The following is a 20,977-nucleotide window of genomic DNA, read 5'->3' as shown; positions in this document are numbered from 1 at the left end:
ACCCTTCTGATAATGTGTTTTGTTTGTATTCACAGTGGCAGTGGAGTGCACTGTGCAGCAGAAAGAAAAAAAGTTGAGACATGTTGTAGTCGTGAATTCTAAGTGCAATAATTTAAAATACAGAGAGCATTTGAGAAACTGCCATTGTCCATTAAATGAAACCACCGTATTAACGTATCATAGCATGCTGTTCTAATCACTTTTCTCCAAATACCAGCTTTTGAAAGAAACATGGTGGTATTTTTCGTACAAAATCTGAAATCGTGTAATTGAATGGCTTGGCAGAATAGGTAAATGAATGTAGCAACATGCATTCAAATATGTCTCTTTGGTTTGTAATGAGCTGATTGAAGTTCACAGTTGTAAGACTCGCCATTTTATTTCCTGATTTTACATTCTCAACCCAGACAAAGGTGCCAGTTTTTTTATATTAACAGAAAAAGGAAGAAGAAAATTGTTCATAAAAATCAGGTGAGCTCTTTTTGGGGGTCACTATTGGATTCTGTGCGCCAGTAGCTTTTACTCAACTGTCCTTCTATAAAATAAAGAATCCTCTAGTGTGACCATTTCTGTTTGATTTTAGGATTATTAACAACCCCTCCTAGGGCTTAAGGAAATTCTGTCACATCTGATGGAGTTGGTCATCTGCCACGTGTGTGTGTGTGCTCTCATGAGAAAGATAATTGGTGCCTGTGCATACTTCTCTCACAGCACTTATCTTGGTAATTACACTTGTTGATTTATGCATCTGATTCTCCCTCTGGACACTGAGCTCCTTAAAATTAGAGACTGTTTGTGGTACCTGTTAGCCCCAGGACCCAGCATAGAGCCTCCCAGTCAATGAATGTTTGATGACCAAATGAGCCATGGAATACTAAAGGCAAATGGGGGTCAGAGTAGATGTCAAAATACACAGTAGACGGAAAGATCATCATGTTTGGAGCTAAACAGGAATTATTTTAAATCCTGGTTAGTAAAGGACTCTGGGAATACCATGTGGAATCCAATTAAATTTTTGATGTTTCAGGACAATTCTAAGTATTGAAGACCACAGCTGCTCTACGTTCTCTCAGACAAGAGAATCCATGGTTTGTTTGTTTTTTTCCGTTTTGTTTTGTTTTGTTTTGTTTTTTCACTCTTCTTGGTAGGAGGTACAGCAGAAAAAAGAGAATAATACCAGGGGGTTGCAGGGCCATGCATTAGGGACAGAGATAACTACTTCTGGGTTTGTCGGGATGTCCTTTTGGCTGTGCAAATGTGTGGCTCTGGGTTTTGACTCCCATTCTTGCTACAACATAAGAGTGTTGAGTAGTTCAGAACGGCTGGCTGCTCTTATACCTCCTTTGTCTCACATGCATGGGTCAGGTGGCAGAGAACTTTTGTTATGCCTTTTCTGATCATGGAGCAACCCCTTGCCACCGCCCATAGTACTATAGTTAAACCTCTGGACCGGGCATGGTTTCTTAACTAGGAGAAGACATGATACAATACGGAGGTACAATACATTACCACCCCAGTGTAGACAGACTGGTTTATTTCATTCACATGTGAGATGCATCTCAAGTCATCTGTTAATGTTAAGTTACATAGCTAATGAAGCTTGTGAATGTTACACTGTTTTAGTGCGTTAGGTGGACTGGAGGTATTCCTGTAATATCTCCTCACTTGGGATAGAGTGACAGCTCGCACCGTGAAATTGTGATACACGGGCATGCCCACGGGGATATGTTACTATTAAAATGTGTCCTTCATTGGTCAGCACTGGGGACAAGGCTAAAGTATATGGTGTGGCTTAAGAGATCATATATAGAATTATAGGACTGCATACCCAAAAGAGTGAATTTTAATTGATATTTAAAAGATACGAACTTTGGGGCGCCTGGGTGGTGCAGTCGGTTAAGCGTCCGACTTCAGCCAGGTCACGATCTCACGGTCCGTGAGTTCGAGCCCCGCGTCAGGCTCTGGGCTGATGGCTCGGAACCTGGAGCCTGTTTCCGATTCTGTGTCTCCCTCTCTCTCTGCCCCTCCCCCGTTCATGCTCTGTCTCTCTCTGTCCCAAAAATAAATAAACGTTGAAAAAATAAATAAATAAATAAATAAAAGATACGAACTTTAAAAAGGTAGATGGTGGTCAGAAGAGGTGGTAAACAGATGATCTCAATATAGTGTGGTAGGAACTGGGATACATTAGTGGACACCCCATACGGGGTGAGGAGGGTTGACTTAGATGGGGCAAAAGGAAACATTTTGGGGTCCTGGAAATGTTCTATGTGTTGATTGTGGTGGTGCACACAGCTGTGTGCAGAGTTATCAAAACTCTAAGTGCACACGTGGAATGGATGGATTTTATTATATGTAAACCATAATTCAAAGTTGATTTATAAAAAAAAAAAAAAGAGGATTATGAGCTCTGGAACAGGAAGACCTTACTTCAAATCCTGACTGCTACTTAACTACCTTGGTGATTGCTACGCATCCTTGAACCTCCATTTCTTAATCTGTCAGTCGCAGCTGAAGATACCTGTGTCATGTAGCTGAGGTGAGGAGAGATAGTGGCCTTGAAACTGTGTAGTCCGATGCCTAACATAGCTGAGGTGTACTAGATATTTTCACTCCCATCCCACAAACGGCTCAGTATGCTGAACTGGTCTTTAGCTGAAGCTGCTTTATTTTATACCCATAAAAGTTAAGTTCAAACATTTGTGAAAGGTAAAAATGTTAACATCCATATGTTTGTTTAATGATAGCTCTCATAGTCTTTACTGTTGCTATCTTTTATATCACCATAGCATACTAAATCTTATAGGGTTAAGTCTTATTTAATTAGGAACAATATATGGTATTCCTTCAGTCAGGAAAGCACAAGGAATTATTTGCAGTGTTATTTTGAAAAGAGTCATTTATTGAAGAATGATTGAAAAAAAAATACTGGTGATACAGTTATGATCCCTACCTTTTTTTCTTTTGCTTTCATTCTGTCTTTGAAATGAAATCTTTATCTTGCATCAAGTAGAGAAATATTAATAAAATCCCTATTGACCTAGCCCATTCTTTTGTGACAAATACAATCTTAAAAGTAACTGTGAAGAATATACATAGGCCTGTGGCACCTTAGCATTTTAAAGGCATTTAGAATAATCCAGAATATGGCTTAGAACCACTCCGTGGCCTGAGAGAGCAAGTAGACCTCTTCTACCCAATAATCGTAACAGGAGTTACCTATTTTGAGTACCTGATATGGTCTGTGAACTGTAGTGGGCAGTATTATTTACGTTACTTTATTATTGAGTTGCTTAATTTGTTCTGCCTTGTTGGGTCAATAGGAAGTGGCATCCTTTTGTAGAAGAAAGTGGGCTTGGAGAGGTGAAGAACAACTCGGGGGGCCCTTTGGTAGGTGGGGGAACCACACCTGTTGCTCTGGGCTGTCCACATCAACCTCTTCTCCCACCGTGTCACACAGCAATGCTCCCTCTTTAGGCCATCCTTTGCCTAAAAGGAGCTCATTTTTTTTAGCTCTTCTCCTAGAGCCAAATCCTAGGATTTAATTGCATTTAGTAATTTCTGTAAGTAATTAAAAGGGCGCTGACAAAAGCCTTTACTTTCAGAAACTTCCTTCTTCCTTGAGGACTTAGGCCAGCTACATGGGTCTTAAGACCTTTGAGTTTATCTGCTTCCAGACTTCCACTCTGTTAAAGTGATACCCTATAAAAAGATAAATCTGATCAAATTCCTCCTCTGCTTAAAACTCTGCTTTCAGGAAAAGAACTAAACTCCCTAGTCTCACACATAAAACTCATAAGCTGGTCTCTCTGGACTTCTCTGGGTCATCTGCTGCCAGGATTTCCCTGCCCCTCCCCCACTTCACAAAACATTACATAGAGAACCCTCTCGCCCCACCGGTAGGTGGGATCCAACCACCTCAAGTCATTTATGGTTCCTTGTCTCTGCCTCTGAAAAATTTTGTTCCCTTCAGACGGAAGCGCTCCTTTGGCTTTCCTCGTTTGGCTGACACCCTGGTCTAGTCAAGATGCTCTCTCCTTCCACGTTCCCATAATGCTTCGTGCCCACCTGTATCACAGCATCCTCATGTCGCATTGTGATGAACTGTTTACATGTCTGTCTTCTCCTCAGAGACCTATGTCCCTTGGGGACAGGCAGCACTGTGTCATGTATTTATCCTGGCTGTTGAGCACAGGGCTGGCATGTATTGATGCTTACTAAATGTTCATATAAATGCCCTGGTGTTAAAGATTTGGCCTCACGATCTAAATCTTCTTTCCTTTCTCAACTTAGGGTAGCCTTGGATAAGTGAGGGGGTCTCACTTTCTGAGGCCCACTAGAGTTTATTGAGACTAACTGTTCCCACATGAAGGAAGGTCACTGAAAACCTTATTAGCCAACCAGCCCTTCCCTTGAACCAAGGTCTCTGATAAACATGGTGCAGTGGAAAGAGCACAGACTCTGGCATGACCAGTAAAGAGTGCAAACTTCCATTTCATCCAGAGTGCCTGTTGGGGAACTGGGTCATCATAGTTATTAAGCATGCTTAAGGAAATAAGGTAGGCTTTTGATTCCACTCCCTGAACAATTCATTTCCCTACCACCAAGCAAGATGACTTGGAAGTTGGTAGGCAGAGAGGAATTGAACATGTGGCTATTTTTTAATTTAAAAGTTAATAACAGTAGGGGTGCCTGGGTGGCTCAGTTGGTTGGGCATCTGACTCCTGAAAGTTAATAAAAGTAATATGTATTGATTGTAGAAAGTTTGGAGAATATAGGAAAACACAAAAATGAAAAATTATTTGTACATATTACAGAGCCTGCTTTTATATCTAAATCTATTGCAAATATTTTTCTGTTAAAATATTTGCCTGTAGTCTGATTTTAATGAATATATAACTCCATCATTTGGATAGTTCATAATTTATTGTGAACTACTGTACATTTAGCTTGCTTCCAAGTATTTGCACTTATTTAAAATTTTTTTTAATGTTTATTTTTGAGAGAGTGAGAGAGAGAGAGAACGAGCGAGCATGAGCAGGGGAGGGACAGAGAGAGAGGGAGACACAGACTCCAAAGCAGGATCCAGGCTCTGAGCTGTCAGTACAGACCCCGACGTGGGGCTTGAACCCATGAACTGTGAGATCATGACCTGAGCTGAAGTCGGATATTTAACCGACTGAGCCACCCAGGGGCTCCAGTACTTGCCCTTACGAACAGTACAGAGTACTAAAAGATGAAACAACCTTTTCCTAATTTTTAATAGATTTTTTAAGTTTACTTATTTTATTTTGAGAGAGAAAGAGCAAGGAAGGGGCAGAGGGAGAGGGAGAGAGAGAGAGAATCCCAATCAAGTTCCACACTGTCAGCGCAGAGCCTGACGTGGGGCTTGATCTCATGAACCATGAGATCATGACCTGAGCCAAAATCAAGAGTTGGAGGCTTAACTGACTGAGCCATCCAAGTGCCCCGACTTTTTTTTTTTTTCTAATTTTTAAGACACTGCATGTTTAGTACATAAGCCATAGAAATTGGAGAAAAGAATGTAAAAGGAAACAAAAATTGTCTACAAATTCCATAATCTGGAAATAACCACTGTTAATTTATCTTCTAGTCTTCCTATGAATGTATATGATTACCTATGAAACATAGTTGTGGACATTGCTTCTTTTCAATCTATATTATGTCATGGATATCTTCCTGTATCATTAAGGATTTTATTTATTTATTTATTTATTTATTTATTTAATATGAAATTTATTGTCAAGTTGGGTGCCATACAACACCCAGTGCTCATCGCAACAGGTGCCCTCCTCAATGCCCATCACCCACTTTCCCCTCCCTTCCACCCCCATCAACCCTCAGTTTATTCTCAGTTTTTAAGATTCTCTTACGATTTGCCTCCTTCCCTCTCTGTAACTTTTTTTTTTCTCCTTCCCCACCCCCATGGTCTTCTGTTAAGTTTCTCAGGATCCACATAAGAGTGAAAACATATGGTATCTGTCTTTCTCTGACTGACTTATTGCACTTAGCATAACATTCTCCAGTTCCATCCATGTTGCTACAAAAGGCCATATTTCGTTCTTTCTCATTGCCAAGTAGTATTCCATTATATATATAAACCACAACTTCTTTATCCATTCATCAGTTGATGGACATTTAGGCTCTTTTCATTAAGGACATTTTAAAACCTCATTTTCTGTTTCTTGGATTTAACCTAACTTAACCATTCTCTTAGCACATGTTTATGTGTGTGTATGAATGTATTGCTATTATACATAATAAAGAACTACCGTTTAAAATATATTCCCCCCAAAATTAAGCCACAACATTTAATGCTGGTGAAAATACAGTAAAGATAATTCATGTGTACATTTTTTGTTCTGCTTTTAGTAGTTACTCATTGAAGGACAACTTTACTGCTCTCTTTCAAACTATGTGAGTTTAAGAATTTATATCCAAGAAACCTGTTTCTGCCAGGTTTGCTGTTTGAGCCTCCTTTCTCTAAAGATTAGTTTTTTAGGGACTCTTTTGAGGAAGACTCACAACTGGTACTGTCACTGGGGATTTAAGACTTACGCCTTTTTTAACCAAACACTTCACCTCCCTCTAAGCTACCATGTTTTGAGTGAGTTTAACACCACCAGTTTTAGGCTTTTGTAACATTGCCGACTGCTCTTCTAGGTTTATAATAAATCAGTCAGTCATAGGCACCAATATTATTTAAAAAATAAGGAGTGGCTGGGAGGTGTAGGGTTGTTTTTGTATTTATTATTGTTTTTAAACCAGGGCAACAAAACAGAGAGTGATTGATGGCATGTTGTTTCAACTCAGTCTCCCTGTTAGTGGATCCTCAGCTCCTCCTCGGCTCAGGATGGGGTCTGCCCAGCCTGTTGAAGGGCTCACCTGAGGAAACTGGTTCGTGCTATGGCTGTGTTATGTGTTATGAGGAAATGCACACCTCACCTCTTCTCAGGGGGGGCCCAACCGCTACTCATAATTTTCAAGTTGTGTTTTTATTGCCTCTGTCAGATCATTCCTAACGCCATAGTGGTTTCACATACAAATCTAAACCAGGGACCTGCATGCGTGGAGGCTACCCTTTATTCGCCTCTACCCAGTGCTTGGCTTATATTAGGCAGTGACTGGATGAATGAGAGCTAGCTACAGAGCAGATGAGTTTAATGGTTGTTCTGTTGCGACAATTTGAAAACACGTAATCAAATGTCAAGTGCACGTGTCATCTATGGCATTTCACTGATGCCATTTCATTGATACCATTCCCTGAGAGATTTTTTTTCAGTAAAGAACCTGCTGGTGTAGTAAAGCACACACACCTACCTGAATTTAACCCTGATCTGCTTTGTGGCTGCGGGACTCTGAGCCGGTTACTTACCGTGTCTGTGCTTCAGTTTTCTTATCTGTTACTGGGGAGATTTAATGGTACCTGTTTAATAGAATTACTATGAGGAATAAATAGGCAAATGCATCTAAAGCTCCTGACACATGGCGATTTCGGAATATTGGTGGTCTCTACCATTATTACTTTTATGTTTGGTGCACGATAAGGAGCACAGCAGTAAAGGTTCTTGGATCTAGATGGGTCTTGCAGTTGGATAGATGATGCTACCCTGTTCGGGGTGGCTGTGTCTCTGTGTGATTAATTTTGTATAAAGAAATCTGCTTCCCTCAGCCTGGCCCATGTGCGCTAAATGAGATCGCGGTAGAGGTTTTCTCCAGGGTAAGAGAATCCCATGAGCAAGACAGAGGCCTGTGGCAGAATGAAACAGGGGAAGGGCTGCCGGGCTTGCACAAATTCCTTTTTCCTTCCCTCAAAACCTTTAGCCTCATTTCCAAGAACATCTTGGGAGAGACCTCTTGGTGAGAGAGTTGCTCTGTCACAAAAGGTAACTTGAGAGCCGTTTCCTGTCTGTCCTTGTTGCTAGCTCTTAGTAAGGTCCTGCTTTGTACCCAGAGGAGGCTTTGAACATCAGTTGTCTCGAACAATCCCTAGTCTTATCACTTATTTTAATGTTCCTTGCACAGGTCACTCTTGGATGTGGTGCTCTGGGCAATCTCACCCCAGAATGCTTCCCTTCCTTTATTTAACCTCTGACCTGTGAAAACAAGAGTTAATCAAGAGTTCTAAGGTAGCTAAGAGGAAGGGGAAGTGTTTGGTTACAAATTAAATATGAACAAGTCATAAGTCATAAATCCCCAGTAGCGCTACCAGTTGTGTGTCTCAAGTTGCATATGGTACAGGGTGTTTGGGTTATAAATTCAAGTTCAGGGCTCTCTGATTGCTTGAGGTTAGATGCCCGGTTGGTTTTCTTTGGGCCTAAAATCTCTTTGCCTTTTAAAACATTACTTTTATTGGACCGGCTACCTTCACATCCTACTTTCTCTCCGTGTGCCTGTCTGTCCTTCTTCCTTTCTTTACCTGCCTGCCTGCTTGTCGTGATTGGTGTGCTGTTCTGTGAATTGAGACAGAACTGCCCTGAAAGAAGTGAAGCATATGGAAAAAGTTGCCAAGGAAAGGCATTGAAGCATAGAGCGTAAATGGGTTTAAGAGACAGCCAGACACTTTTATAGAGAGATTTGCGATGGAATGATACAGCATTCGAGCAGAGATCAGGGGCGGACCTGAGCTCAAATGAGTGCTACTCGTGGAAAACTGATGCCCTGTCTAATCCAGCATTTCCTTAATTGTCACCAGAAGCATACATTTAAAGCTTTATACTCTAAATTTAAAAAGGCAACACAGCCTGTTTAAGAATCTGTGACCCGGGCCATGATTTGTCTAGATAAATTCTTAGAAATCCAGATCTAAGGTAGCAGAGGCATTGGGTCTTGGCATGAAGCTCTGGAAACTTAAAAACTGAAAACACCGAAGACATTTTAAATCCAGCCATTTATATTTGTGTTTCTGGATCTAACATGTACACTAATACCTAAAGCAATAAAGAGCTGACACATGACTAGTGTCCCTGGAGCTGGCAGAGTAAGAAAACATGCTGAATGGCTGGGAGGAAGCCAAAGTTGGATTGCTCAGAACACTTCCAGCAGAGGGACTTTTGGAGGCAGGCTTTCATTTATCAGGGCATCACAGTGAGAACCACAGGTAAGAATTCTAAATCCTAATTTCAGGATTGATCATTGCATGGGATCGTGCTGTGCAATTAATAATGTGTTGCATGGAGCGGGTAGGGCAGAAATCCTACGGGACTAGTTTTGTGTCTTGCGTTGTGCTTTTAGTAGCTGTGTTGTCCCAGGTAGGTCACTTCACTTCTCCGTGACTCCGTTTTTCTCACCTGTAAAATGGGATGATGATCCATCTTCTGGAGTTGTAAAGGATGATACTTCAGAGCTCTTGAAGCTTGGTAAATGTTTTCCCTCTTTCTCCACTTCTTCGCTCTGAAACGAGAATATCATCAAACGGTGTCTCAGTGGGTTCATTAATTTTGTTGTTTACTCCTGAAAGTAGGACAGGATTTCTTGTGTAGCCATTTCTTCTCCTTGCTGTGTTTTTTTTTTTCAGTAGAGACAATGTATTTCTCTTTTAGTCTATGAAAGATTCTGTAAGGTGGGCCTTGGTTAGAACCTCCCTAACCCATTATATTATATTATGGTAGTAATTTAAAACCATAGAATAAGATGCTCTGAATGGGGGGAAAAAACTTGTAGGTGTGTGAATACAGGAGCAGGCTGCATCATAAGCTCTCTTAGGAAAATGATGAAAGGCCTGTGCGCTCGCCCTCTCTGGGCTCAATGGAAAATATCTGAGAATTACACTCAATTGTCAGTGCAGGTGTCATTACTCCAAAGATCTTCTGTTACCAACACTTCACCGGTGATAACAGAAAAGTGCCTCTGTGCTTTCCTCCTGAGCAATCTCCCTCAATCACAGCGACGCTGTCATCGAGAAGACGACAGCAGATCTGCTCTCTAAAAGCAACAATTATTGAATACCCATCAGGAGAGAAAAGAGCCTTCTTACCAAAGTCAAATCCAAGTGTGTGTTTGGGTAGATTTATGTAAGCACAGATGTTTTATGGGAACTTTTTGTGTTTTTTCCTAATGCAAATTAATATTTCTACTCATTCAGTACATGCGATATATTTTCCTGCATAGATGTAGTAGGTATCACAATGGGATGCTAATTATGGACATAAATCAGAGATTTTTGAGCTTAACTGGCTACCGTAATAAATTTACAGTTCGACGTTAGCAGCTGTGAGCAAAGCAGAATGCTCACATTGAGTGAGACTAGCTTTGATCTCCCAAAGGGGGTTGTTTGTTGCCCTAGTCAAGTTCCTCTGACTTCTGATCTTCCTAGCGCTACGAGTATGGTCTTGGCAGGGAAAAACATTGATTACTGCGTTCCAGGCACAGTGGTAGGCACCCTCACATATGTCACCCTCACAACAGTTGTGTGAGCGTAGGTAGTCTATCCCCATTTTATACATGGAGGGGGGAAAATGCCTCAGGCCGCAGCTAGGGACAGAAGTGATACTCAGACCCAGGTCAGTCTTCTGACTTTGCACTCTGTGTAAAAGAGATCAGCAAGGTCATTTCTGTGGGAAGCCTTCCCAGAACTTCTCCTCTGTTCCCCTTATGCACCTCTGCCCTCACACAGGCCCTGTGTTGCTGACGTCATCTGCCCATGTGTCTGCTTTTCCCTCCTTAGACTGTGGGCTCCCCAAATGCTGAGACCTTGGTCTCTTTCCCCGTGTACCTGATACAATGCCAGGCATTTACTGGATGGGCCTCAGTAAGTGTGGAGAAATGTGTGGTTTGACGGACGATTGACTGTCACATTTGCAGAATGAATGATCTGGAAACGTGTGATGTTTGGACTGTAAACGTCACTTCGGTTTTAAATTCCAGAAAAGCATTTATTGAGCTTAATGTGGTTAGCTCAGGAGGATGTGGTGTGCTTTTCTCATAAGGATGAATGTGGACTCTTTGGTGCTAAAGCCGTAGTTTGAAAACTGTGGACCGGCACACATGGGTGGTTTTGTTATGCGTACAGATGGGAGTGCTAAGAAGAGAGGTCTTCTAGAAGGCAGTGTAGTTGGGATCTAGGGTCTTCTCTACTTCCCAGCTCCTGTTAGGAGGGCAGGCATGAAAAGTCTAGAAGTGGAAGAGAGGAAAACTCATGGTGGAGCTTTTCTCTGCAGGTAAGTGTGGAGACCAGAGTATCTTCTGAAGAGCCGGAGAAATGGGTTAGAGATGGTAAAAGAAGGGAAAGTTTAGAGCAGACTCTCTTGGGGAACTTGGCCTGACAGAGGATTCTTGAGTAATTCTAAAGGCTCACCTGTGCTTGAAAAATTAAGTGGCCCAATTAAAACAATCAGCTTGGTTTTGTGACATTTTCCCCACAGTGCTTGAAGTCGGAACAAAAAAAAGTAGGTGCTGGTGTTCACTTGTATTGGATGGGTGGGCTAAGGACAAGAAATCGTAACTTTGTGGGTCCTTCGTGATCTACTTTGACTTTTACTCACTCCAGTTATTTGTCACAGACTCCAGCAGTCCACTGGCAGGGGTCATTTTTGGTTCTGGGTCATTTTCCTAACCCAAATGCCCTGCCTTGCAGTAAGAGTTGATTGACTGTTAACTCTAGTGGCAGTGGCCTTAGTAGAAACTGCAGTCATGAGTTACAACTGTCAAGGGAACTTCTGACTTACTGAATGTCTAACATGTGCCAGGCACACCTTAGAGATTAAATAGTCAACACACAGCCGTGATGCCTGCTCTCATGGAATTGACACTAACGGAGAAGACAAAGAAAAGAAAGCATACATTATAAACCATGGTGACTTTGCATGTAGGGTGAGCCCAGAGGGCCTAACGTTCTGGGAATAAAATCTCTATTTAAGTGGGGACCAAAATTTTATACTAAAAATTAGGGGAAACTTCCTTTAGGATTTTATGTAGAAAGAAATGAAACGCAAATTTTGGAAATAAATTGAGTTTGGCAAAACCTAGCTTTTATACCAATGATACATTCTTTCTTAGAAAGAGTAACTAATGAGTCCACAATGGTTTTTTTGTTTGTTTGTTTTTTTAGGGGAGAGGTTGTGATTTTTCTGACAAAATGACACTCTATGTTTGACTTTCTCAGCATAGTCATAAAAAGCCATTTTTCCAAAAGTATTTGAAGACTTTATCAATTTCCCCAAGGCCTCTCTTAATCTTTTGATATTGAATTCATCTTCTTTTGATGTGACTGTGGTACCTCCATCCTTGCTTTTCTTGACTTTTCTCTTTGTCCCTTGTTATCTGGTCTGAAGCTCCCACGTCTTCATTTGTGGGTTACTTTCCTCAAATCCAAGCACGTGGCCAGCATCTTAAACCAGGGCTTCATGAAATCCTGCATCCTTTGCAATGGTTGTGGTTTTATTTACATTTTATCGTAGATGTTTGGCCACCAAGACCCTGACGGAGGAGCAGGGATAGATACTATGTCCAACCAGAAGGGGCGAGTGGGGACTTACTGGTTTAAGTGGCCACATCATTGGTTTTTCCTCTCGTAACGGCTCATGCTCTCCTATTCACTCTCGTGACTGCAGGGCATGAGGATTTCCTGTACAGAGTCCTGAAGGCACCTCTGTCCCAGACAGAATCAAAAAGAGCTTCTCAAAGCTGAGATTGGTGAGAATGTTAGGTAGAGATTCCAGGCACCAGACTTGGATGCGTCTGCATCCCTCAGTTACATTCGTTAGGTGGCGTATATTTTCTTATGGAAGAAGAAACCGAGTCTTCAAGAGATTGCTTTCCTGAGGTGGCACAGCTAGAAAGTTTCAGAACTGAGATTGACCCAGGGTTATTTCTCTTCAGCACATGCCGCGCTGCTCTGCATTTTTTTTTTTCTTCTTAATTGTGGGCTGGGGTGGTTTTTTGAAAACTTTAGATACTGAATGCCAGATAGCCTTAACCAAAGGATGCTTTGTCATCCGATGAATCTTGGCAACATCTGACAGGAAACAGGGAAAAGAGGGATATGTCTCTTCTCTTCAAGTACCCAACGTGGAGTTTTACGAACTCCTTCGGCAGTGGAAATCACTGAGAAAAATTGAAGAGCGTATTCGATTCAATTGTGTCACTCTTTTTAGCGTTAAGTTCATTCCAGACGTCAGTTAAAAGCAGCTGTAAAGTGCTCAGGGAGGTGCTACTTCATTGTATTTCTAATAAAATGGTGTCTCAGTGTTTAAATGTTAAAATTTTATTATAAAGTACTTTTTATTATTTATATTAGAGCCCAAACATCCTCTTGATTGTCTTAAAAATTAGGTATATAACTAGATTATCAAAGACTTTCGGGTAACAAAGTGGACATGATCTGGGCAGGCTGAGATCCACTGGACCGTCCTGAGGGGGAAACCGTCACTCTCCACCTGGTTCTAAATACTCGTCCTCAGACTGTTACTTCTCTTTAATTGTCGCTTTGGTTTCCCAGTGATAACAGAATGAAGGGATGAAGGGGAGGCCCATCAGTTCGGCATGTGACAGGCCCTCTGGAGTCTGGCTTTTTTGACCCCTACCTTGCCTTGGGTCCTGCAGCCAGCACCCCCTTCTCTCTGGCTCCTCCAGCCGCGCACAGGTCTCCAGTCGGGCCCTGAGGGACAAGCCTGCGAGTCATTGCTCTTGAGATTTTTTTCTGTCTCTAATGCTCTTTATCCCCGCCCCTGCCAGCCTTCCTCCCGTGCATGGAGAACGACTTCTTGAAAACTTAGCTGTCGCTCAACCTTCTCTGTGCCCTGGGGATTGACTTCCCCCATTGCAAGCAGCTGTTCTCTCTATTGCATGCCCCTCCCGATAGCCATGGTTTTAGATTTTTTATTTTCCTTGCTCATATTATTATTCTGTATGCTCTAATTGGTCTACGTATGCTATTTTTTAAAAAAGTTTATTTATTTTGAGAGAGAGAGAAAGAAAGAGAAAGAAGGAAGGAAAGAAGGGATGGAAGGATGGAAGGATGGATATTCCAGGCAGGCTTCACACTGTCAGTGCAGAGCCTGATGCGGGGCTTGAACTCACCAACCCTGAGATCATGTCCTGAACTGAAACTGGACACTTAACCAGCAGAGCCACCCAGGTGCCCCTACTTACAGTATTTCTGATGATACAAAAGACCTTTTCGATTCTCCCCTCTCCATTTTATTACAATTTTGAAACAATAACATACAGAAAAGTTGTGAATACAACACAAATGCTCCATTTGAGAGATGTTGCCAAAATAATACCCAGTAGCCCCCAAATACCTTAGTGTATTTTTTAAAAAGGACACATTCTTTTACATAACTACATTATAATCATCACAATCAGAAAATTAGTATTGGTTTTGATACAGTGCTGCCATGTAATACTTGGACCACCTGTACACGTGGAGACGCAAGCTGTAGTTAGAATCACGTGTTGCATTTAGTTTCGTGCCTCTCTCATTGTCTTACTCTGGAAGAGCTCCTCAACATTTCCTACACTTCTGTGAACTTGACATTTGGCTGTTAGCTTGTAGAAGGTCCCTCAATTTGGATTTATCTGATTTTTCTTCCTTCCGTGCCTAGAACGCGATGGAAGTATTCTGTCCTATTTCATTGCATTCTGCCAGTTGATAACACCAGTTCAGTTCGCCCCGTTACTTGATTGAGGTCATGTCTCCCAGGCTTTTTCCTTCTTTTTCCCTTTGTAGTTCAAAAGTGTATTGTGAATATCCTCATCTTCTCTCATCCTCATCAAACTTTCAATTCATTTATTCCTATTAGCCCAGACTCATGATTTCCTAATTTATTTATTGTTCTATTATCTCTTTCTATCATAATTTGTTTTGGTGCTCAGATTGTCACAGATTTTGTCAGCCAGAACCCGCCTCCCCCAACTGGCTTTTGTGTCCTGTCGGCGTGTCCTGATCATGTGTTGAGCACTGCCTTTTTTCTAGTACAACAAGATATTTCCCAGCCCCAGCCTTGGAGTCAGACATTTCTTCAAGGAGCTCTGGTTCCTTTTTGTGGCAGATGGTCCTTAGAAACCAAGACCTGGACACGAAGCATGCTCATCGTAATTGGGGTGTCTCTGCTTCCAAGCCCCCTCAGTGGCTAGAGCTAGAGAATATATGTACATATAAGGTGTATATGCACACTATGTACACACATACATTTGTCTTTCTGCTCATTTTATCTGTCTCCATGATTTCACACAGTTTCATCGAATTCCAACGTGACACCATAGGTTCATTCTTGTTTTTTCCTGGTCCATATTTGTAACTCTCTTCTCTGATAGTAGTAATGGTTTCCATTATGCATTTACATACTTGATCGGACTCGCTCCGCTGCAGGTCCTTTCCTCCGTGGCCGCCCTTCTCACCCCACTTGGACTCTGACATCTTAGGCAGGGCTATTCTGTTTGGACTCTGACCTCTGAGGCACTGCCGCCTCCTCCTACCGTAGACATTCTTCTCGACTGCTTCGACTCTGCCTCACCACCCTTCATGGAAGCCCTCCTACCCAGTCAGGCTCTGACACCCCACACTGAACTGCCTTCCAGATGCTTTTTTCGCTCCTCTTAGGTTCCAATACCAGTCTAGCCAACCTCCTTCTCTTGACCTAGATGCTTTCCTACCAGTACCAGGCCTTTACCCCTCCTTAAATCTTTACCCCCTCTTGAGTGCTGACATTCCAAGCCAGGCCACCTTCTGTGTGGATGCTCTTCTTATCTTGCTGGAGCCCTGGCTTTCCCTTGCCAGGGAACCCTCCTCACCCCACTCAGACCCCAGCACTCTGTGCCGGGTTGCCCCCGAAGGAGGCTCTCCTCCTCCCCCTCCTCCTCACGCTTGAACTCTGACCTCCCGCTCACAGCTTTTGCTCTCTCAGGTGGCCACCTTCCTCAGCTTGGTCAGTGGCTGCCTCTGTTGCTCCCTATCACGCACACCCCTGCCTTGTTTGGGCTCGTCTGATGTCTCTGAACTGAACTATTAGCAAGCGATGTGGGGAGAGCTCTTTCAAATTTGTGATGGCTTTCTATCTAAATGCTTAACGACACTGGCGTGGAATCCCATCACACATACACTTACACAAGGTCACTTAGACACGTGTACACACACAAAACAGTGGGAACGATTATCCTGACAGTCCATTCAGTGGAGCGAGATTAGAAAAGTAAGTCATCTGTCCTCAGTTGGACTTGGTTCCTGAGTTCAGCCGGAGGGTAAGCAGCTCTCCAAGCTGACAGATTGGAACAGAGTTTTCATTCACCGTGTCCCCCAAACTCAGGCCGGCTACTTGGTGTCTACAAAACCATGTCTGCTCTATGTTGGGGGTAATTTAAGGACCTTTTACAGGTGATTTTTACTGTGGGCCATTTGACTCTAAGCACGGTCTCTGGAACCTACCCCTGCACATCCTACCAGGGCCTGTGATGGCCCCATGTCAGTGAGGCCGTGTATGTAGGAATACTCGGCTACTACCTGAGTTCTCAAGTTTAAGGCTCTGTATTGCTTCACACAAAACAAGAGCCTGTTGTCCATTTGACTGTTAGGCCAGGGAGTGACGGCAGAGCCTCAGGGACAAAGTTACCTGAGCCACAGTTTGGTGAGAGAAGCATGGATCATGACCACTGCCTTGGAAGCGAGCTTGTCCTGTTTTGGCTTTGTCCCATCGAGGCTCTGCTGGTTGGTTATGATAGCTTTATAAATTGATCCAAAGTGGGAGCTAAATGAAACCCTGGGAAAAGAATTCCAGCTCCCCCTACCCAGACTATTTTGTTGTGTACGTCTCTCTTCCCTGCTAGGACCATGGCCTTCCTGAAAGCAGGGACCCTTTGTCCTCTGGCGATTGTGCCCTGGCCTTGGACTGAGCCCACCGCGCAGTGATGCTCTGCATCGCAGACTCGAGCAGTTGCATAAAGGTAGCGAGCAGAGCAGGCCCAGGGATGTTTGGAACTGCTTTAGATGTCTAGGGACGAAGAGTGTAATGGAGTGTTTGTTTCCTGTCTCTGGACCGGGAAGTAGTGTTTACTCCATGATGACAGACACGCACAGAATGGAGTGGAGGGTCTCCATATCCTCACCTGCAACCTCGCAGGCCATGCAAAGCCGTTGTGCCAGCACTAATGAAGCGATACAGGAAACGCCACTGGATAAAGTTCAGCTGTGAACCCTGGCCTCCCAACAGGGGAAAAGAGGGATCCTTTGAAGAAGAAGACAGCTGGGTTTTGGTTTCAAGACCTTAACACTGCCATCACTGGATATTCATCTGTCAGTGAACAGGGGACAACATGTGGGGAACAGTTGTGTCCGGTCAGGCCAGAGGGAGAAAGAAATGGCTGATCTCCAGGGTAACTGCAAAACCTCCCAGGACTGAGGGTTCTGCTTGGTGTAGCCAAGAAGAATTGATTCGGTGAGGTGGAGGCCCAGCGTGAGAAGCTGGGTGCTGTCTGGCCACGTCCCCTAGCAGCGGAGCACGTAGAGGCTTGAGGGTCAGGGCCCGTGCTAGTTGATCAGCTGAACCCAGCGGCAAAAGCCTCTTGCACGAATACTGCAGTCCTGACTTCCCAGAGAATCCGGCCTGCCCCATCACTTCATCAAGCATTCCTAAAATGACTTCAGCTTTTCTCTCATTTACTTGAGGCCGTGGTTTCCTTGCGAGAAAATATTTTCTCTTCTTCCTTTCCTACCCACCCCCCCTCCTCCCCTCCTTCCTTCCTGACTTGGAGTTGCTGGACTTAACTAGTGGCATTTTTTCTTTCAAGGGATAAAAAAAAAAAAAAATTGTAAGCCTTGGTTGAATTTGTTTACTAAGAGTCCTCTAATCTGGGCAAGAGTTTTCGTCTGAGGGGATTTATTGTTCCCACTATAATGGCTTTTAACTCAGCCGAGGTTTATTTAACAGAATAGGAAGGGAGAAACTTATCTCCTCCCTAATCCCTCTTGAATGTTTACATTGCTCTGCCAAAGTAAATGCTGCGTAAAGTGGCAGCAGTCATTTGCTGTGTAATAGTCAATATGCAGCTGCCAGGGCTGATTGAAACATATTAACAGAAGTGATAATACTGTCATAGAAGTGAAAAGTTAAGTTGCTTATCAGTATATTTTGATAAGCTACTTAAATTTTACAGTAGCATGTGCTGGCTTCAGACAGACGTTAATGATGGAGAACTGTGCACTTTATCTGTCCCCTGGATTGCCTCTCACTTCATCTATTACCCTCGGCCGTACAGCTGGTAATCTGTACGGGGTGCTGAGTTCCCTCCGCCGGCAGGATCGGCGCTCTCTGCGCGTCCAGCTCTATCGGGAACAGACCCTGTGAGCTCAGCAGGGCGGACGTGAGCAGGACAGCAAGAGCTTGCCTGGTACGCCACTCTCCTCGTTTGACTCTCTGTCGCTTTGGAAAAGTCTCTTATGGAAAACAAAGCCATTTCAATGAAGTGACAATGCTTCTTGGGAGGTGGGGGCGGGGGGGAGATCGTTCAACAACAATTCTGTAACATTAACGTGCTTTTTGCTCGTAGTCTTTGTATAGTTCTGTTTGTTCAGTCAACACCAAGCGCTGGGCCCCATGCTTGGCCCTGGAAAAACAAAGTGAAGAAAGATGTGATCCTTCCTGTCTGTTTGTGCACAGTGTGTTAGCAAGACAGACAGGCCACTGAGTGCCACATGGCGTGTGGAATGTTATAACGGGAATATGCATGTGACCGGGGCAGCACAGAGAAGAGGGAATTAGGGCATCAGGGGTGGGAACGGGACGTGCAAGGGGGAACATCAGGAGGGTGAGTGGAAACCCGCTAGAGTGGACCGTGAAGGTCAGAGGGAGGGAAGGGCCAAGTGTCTGCAAGGTCGGGCAGGTTTCAGGATGCCTGGCCATTCTCAGAGGGAGGCTGCAGTGAGAGAAGAGTGCATGTGGGGAGGTGGAGAGGGCAGCCAGAGAGCAGTCGAGGACCTGACGGTGAAGAGTCTCCAACATCAACCTAAAAAGTCCGGTAGTGATGGGGCACCGCTGCAGGAGCTGGGTCAGCGTGCCGCTTAGATGTGCATTTTGGAAGGAGCATTCTTGAAGCCCCACAGAGGGTAGAGTCAGGTCAGGACCAGACTGTCCTCAGAGTGAAGGAGCAGCATGGTGAGGACCCAGCGGAGGCCAGTGGGGACAGAATTAGAACTGGTCCTGCAGTAAGTATGGAGGGCGTGCGGTACAGGTGGGACGTCTGATTTAATGTTATGACTGGTTTCGGGCTCGTGGGGCCTTTGGGACACCAAAGTGCTGTGTGCCTGCTTGTGTGTCCGTGTGTGTCCAGTCACGGGCACTTGATTAGAGGCTTTCCTGGAAAGGGCGAGTGTGGTGGGAGAGGCCTGGGGGCCTATTCAGAGATGGTTCCTGATAGCAGAGTCTGCTTTGAATTTCTTCTCTGTGAACCTGTTCTAGCTCTGAGGCATGGGAATAATTTATAATGGACATTCAATCCTCTACCTTACGTAGACAATTTTTTTAAATCCCAGAAATAATTAGCATTCTACTAGTCTGTGTTTCCAGGAGCCTATGACGGGAAGCCTCTTGCAGGATGTAGAAGAAAATCTGAAACCTTCCAGTCTTGCATTAGCTCCTGTTTAAAGTTTTTGACCTGCATACTAATAGTTCGTGTTTCTGCCCTTCTTTCCACAGCTATCTCCCCTGGTTCGAAGTATTTTATAAGCTGCTTAACATCTTGGCGGATTACACGACAAAAGGCCAGGTATTTACCTTATATTTTATTCTTTTTAGCAAGTAACTTTAACATTTTGATTATTAAAGTAATACATGCCTTATGTGTCACCAAAATGTTTACCAAAAAGTAATGCATGCCCATTATAGAACGTTTGGGAAATTCGAGAACTAGGAAGGAAGAGAAAATCACTCCTAATATGTCCCCCTAACCGCCCTCCCTAAAATAAGAATCGCTCGTATTTGGAGATGTTTCTTCCTTTGCTTTTTGAGTTAAAAAATAAATAGACCTTTAGCATTCAGAGTTAATATTCACAATATCTGATATTCCCAAGCAGCCCTGAAAGTTCATGACATGTATTAAATTATAATTTTGCTGAATTTGAATTGCTCATGTCATGCTTGCAGGGCTCGGATCTGTGAATAAAACACTTAACTGGCAAGTGACCTAGCCACCTGTCCCAAGTTCCCATTTCCATAAGGCTTTGTTGTGCTCTTTCAGTAACTTCTCTAAGGGTCTTGGAATTACTTAAAAAGTTATCTGTACCTTATTGTACTTCTGGAAGAAATGATAGGCTGAAGGTCTTCTGTGGATGTGAAGGGTCGACGGGAGCTGTGTTTAGACTTTCATAGCTCACAGTTTTCAGGTGCAATAGCGACAGAAGCATTTCCCCATGCTAGTAAAAACATTGTGCATATTTTTCATGGCTGCATGGCATTTTATTATGGACCTTGGAAGCATTTCCCTACTGTTGGGAGTTTTTATTACTTGGGATTCCCCCCCCCCCTTGTAAGCCATTAGCCATTAGCATCTTTGAATGTAAGGCATTTCCTTCTTTTTGCATTATTTACTTAAGAGGAGAATCTCAGATGGGCCCTTTTAAGGGCAGTGCACATAAACATTTAAAAACTATTTGCCAGACTGTTTTCCAAAAGAATTGTACCAGTTTCTTAAAAGATACCCTTTGCTGCCAACACACAGGAATGCCTGGTCACCAAGCTCTCACCAGTATCGTTGGTTGAATTCACTGTTTATCTGATAAGTGAATAGTCCCACCGTTTTCATTGCATTTCTTCGATGATTAGTGAGTTGGATGTTTGTCCATATATCTAACCTCTTATATATTCCTTTTTGTAAGTGGCGTTAGATTTTTTAATTGGTGATACGTTATTATTCAATGCTACAGAAATTTTTTCCCCTCATACTTTCTACAGAACATTAGTTCTGAGAAATGCTCCATGCCAAAAGGTGCCGTAGTTCAGTAATACTGCGGTTGGGGAGAGGGAAC

The 20,977-nt window shown here is 43.3% G+C and overlaps 1 protein-coding gene across 12 annotated transcripts in view; it reads left to right on the top strand.

Moving 5' to 3' along the window:
* DENND1A (DENN domain containing 1A) overlaps positions 1–20,977 on the top strand; it is a 510,341-nt gene that overhangs the window by 224,109 nt on the left and 265,255 nt on the right. For 11 of the 12 annotated variants that reach the window (XM_045043640.1, XM_045043639.1, XM_045043642.1 and 8 more), the window contains one exon: positions 19,650–19,719. In XM_045043640.1, coding sequence (XP_044899575.1) covers positions 19,650–19,719 — 70 coding nt within the window. Of the gene's footprint in view, positions 1–11,199; positions 11,206–19,646; positions 19,720–20,977 lie in introns of all 12 variants that reach the window. The other variant, XM_045043646.1, reaches the window with a different exon arrangement.

Source organism: Felis catus, chromosome D4 (assembly GCF_018350175.1).
Source record: "Felis catus isolate Fca126 chromosome D4, F.catus_Fca126_mat1.0, whole genome shotgun sequence".
Classification (NCBI taxonomy): domain Eukaryota; kingdom Metazoa; phylum Chordata; class Mammalia; order Carnivora; family Felidae; genus Felis; species Felis catus.
This window is presented reverse-complemented; position numbering and strand designations above follow the sequence as displayed.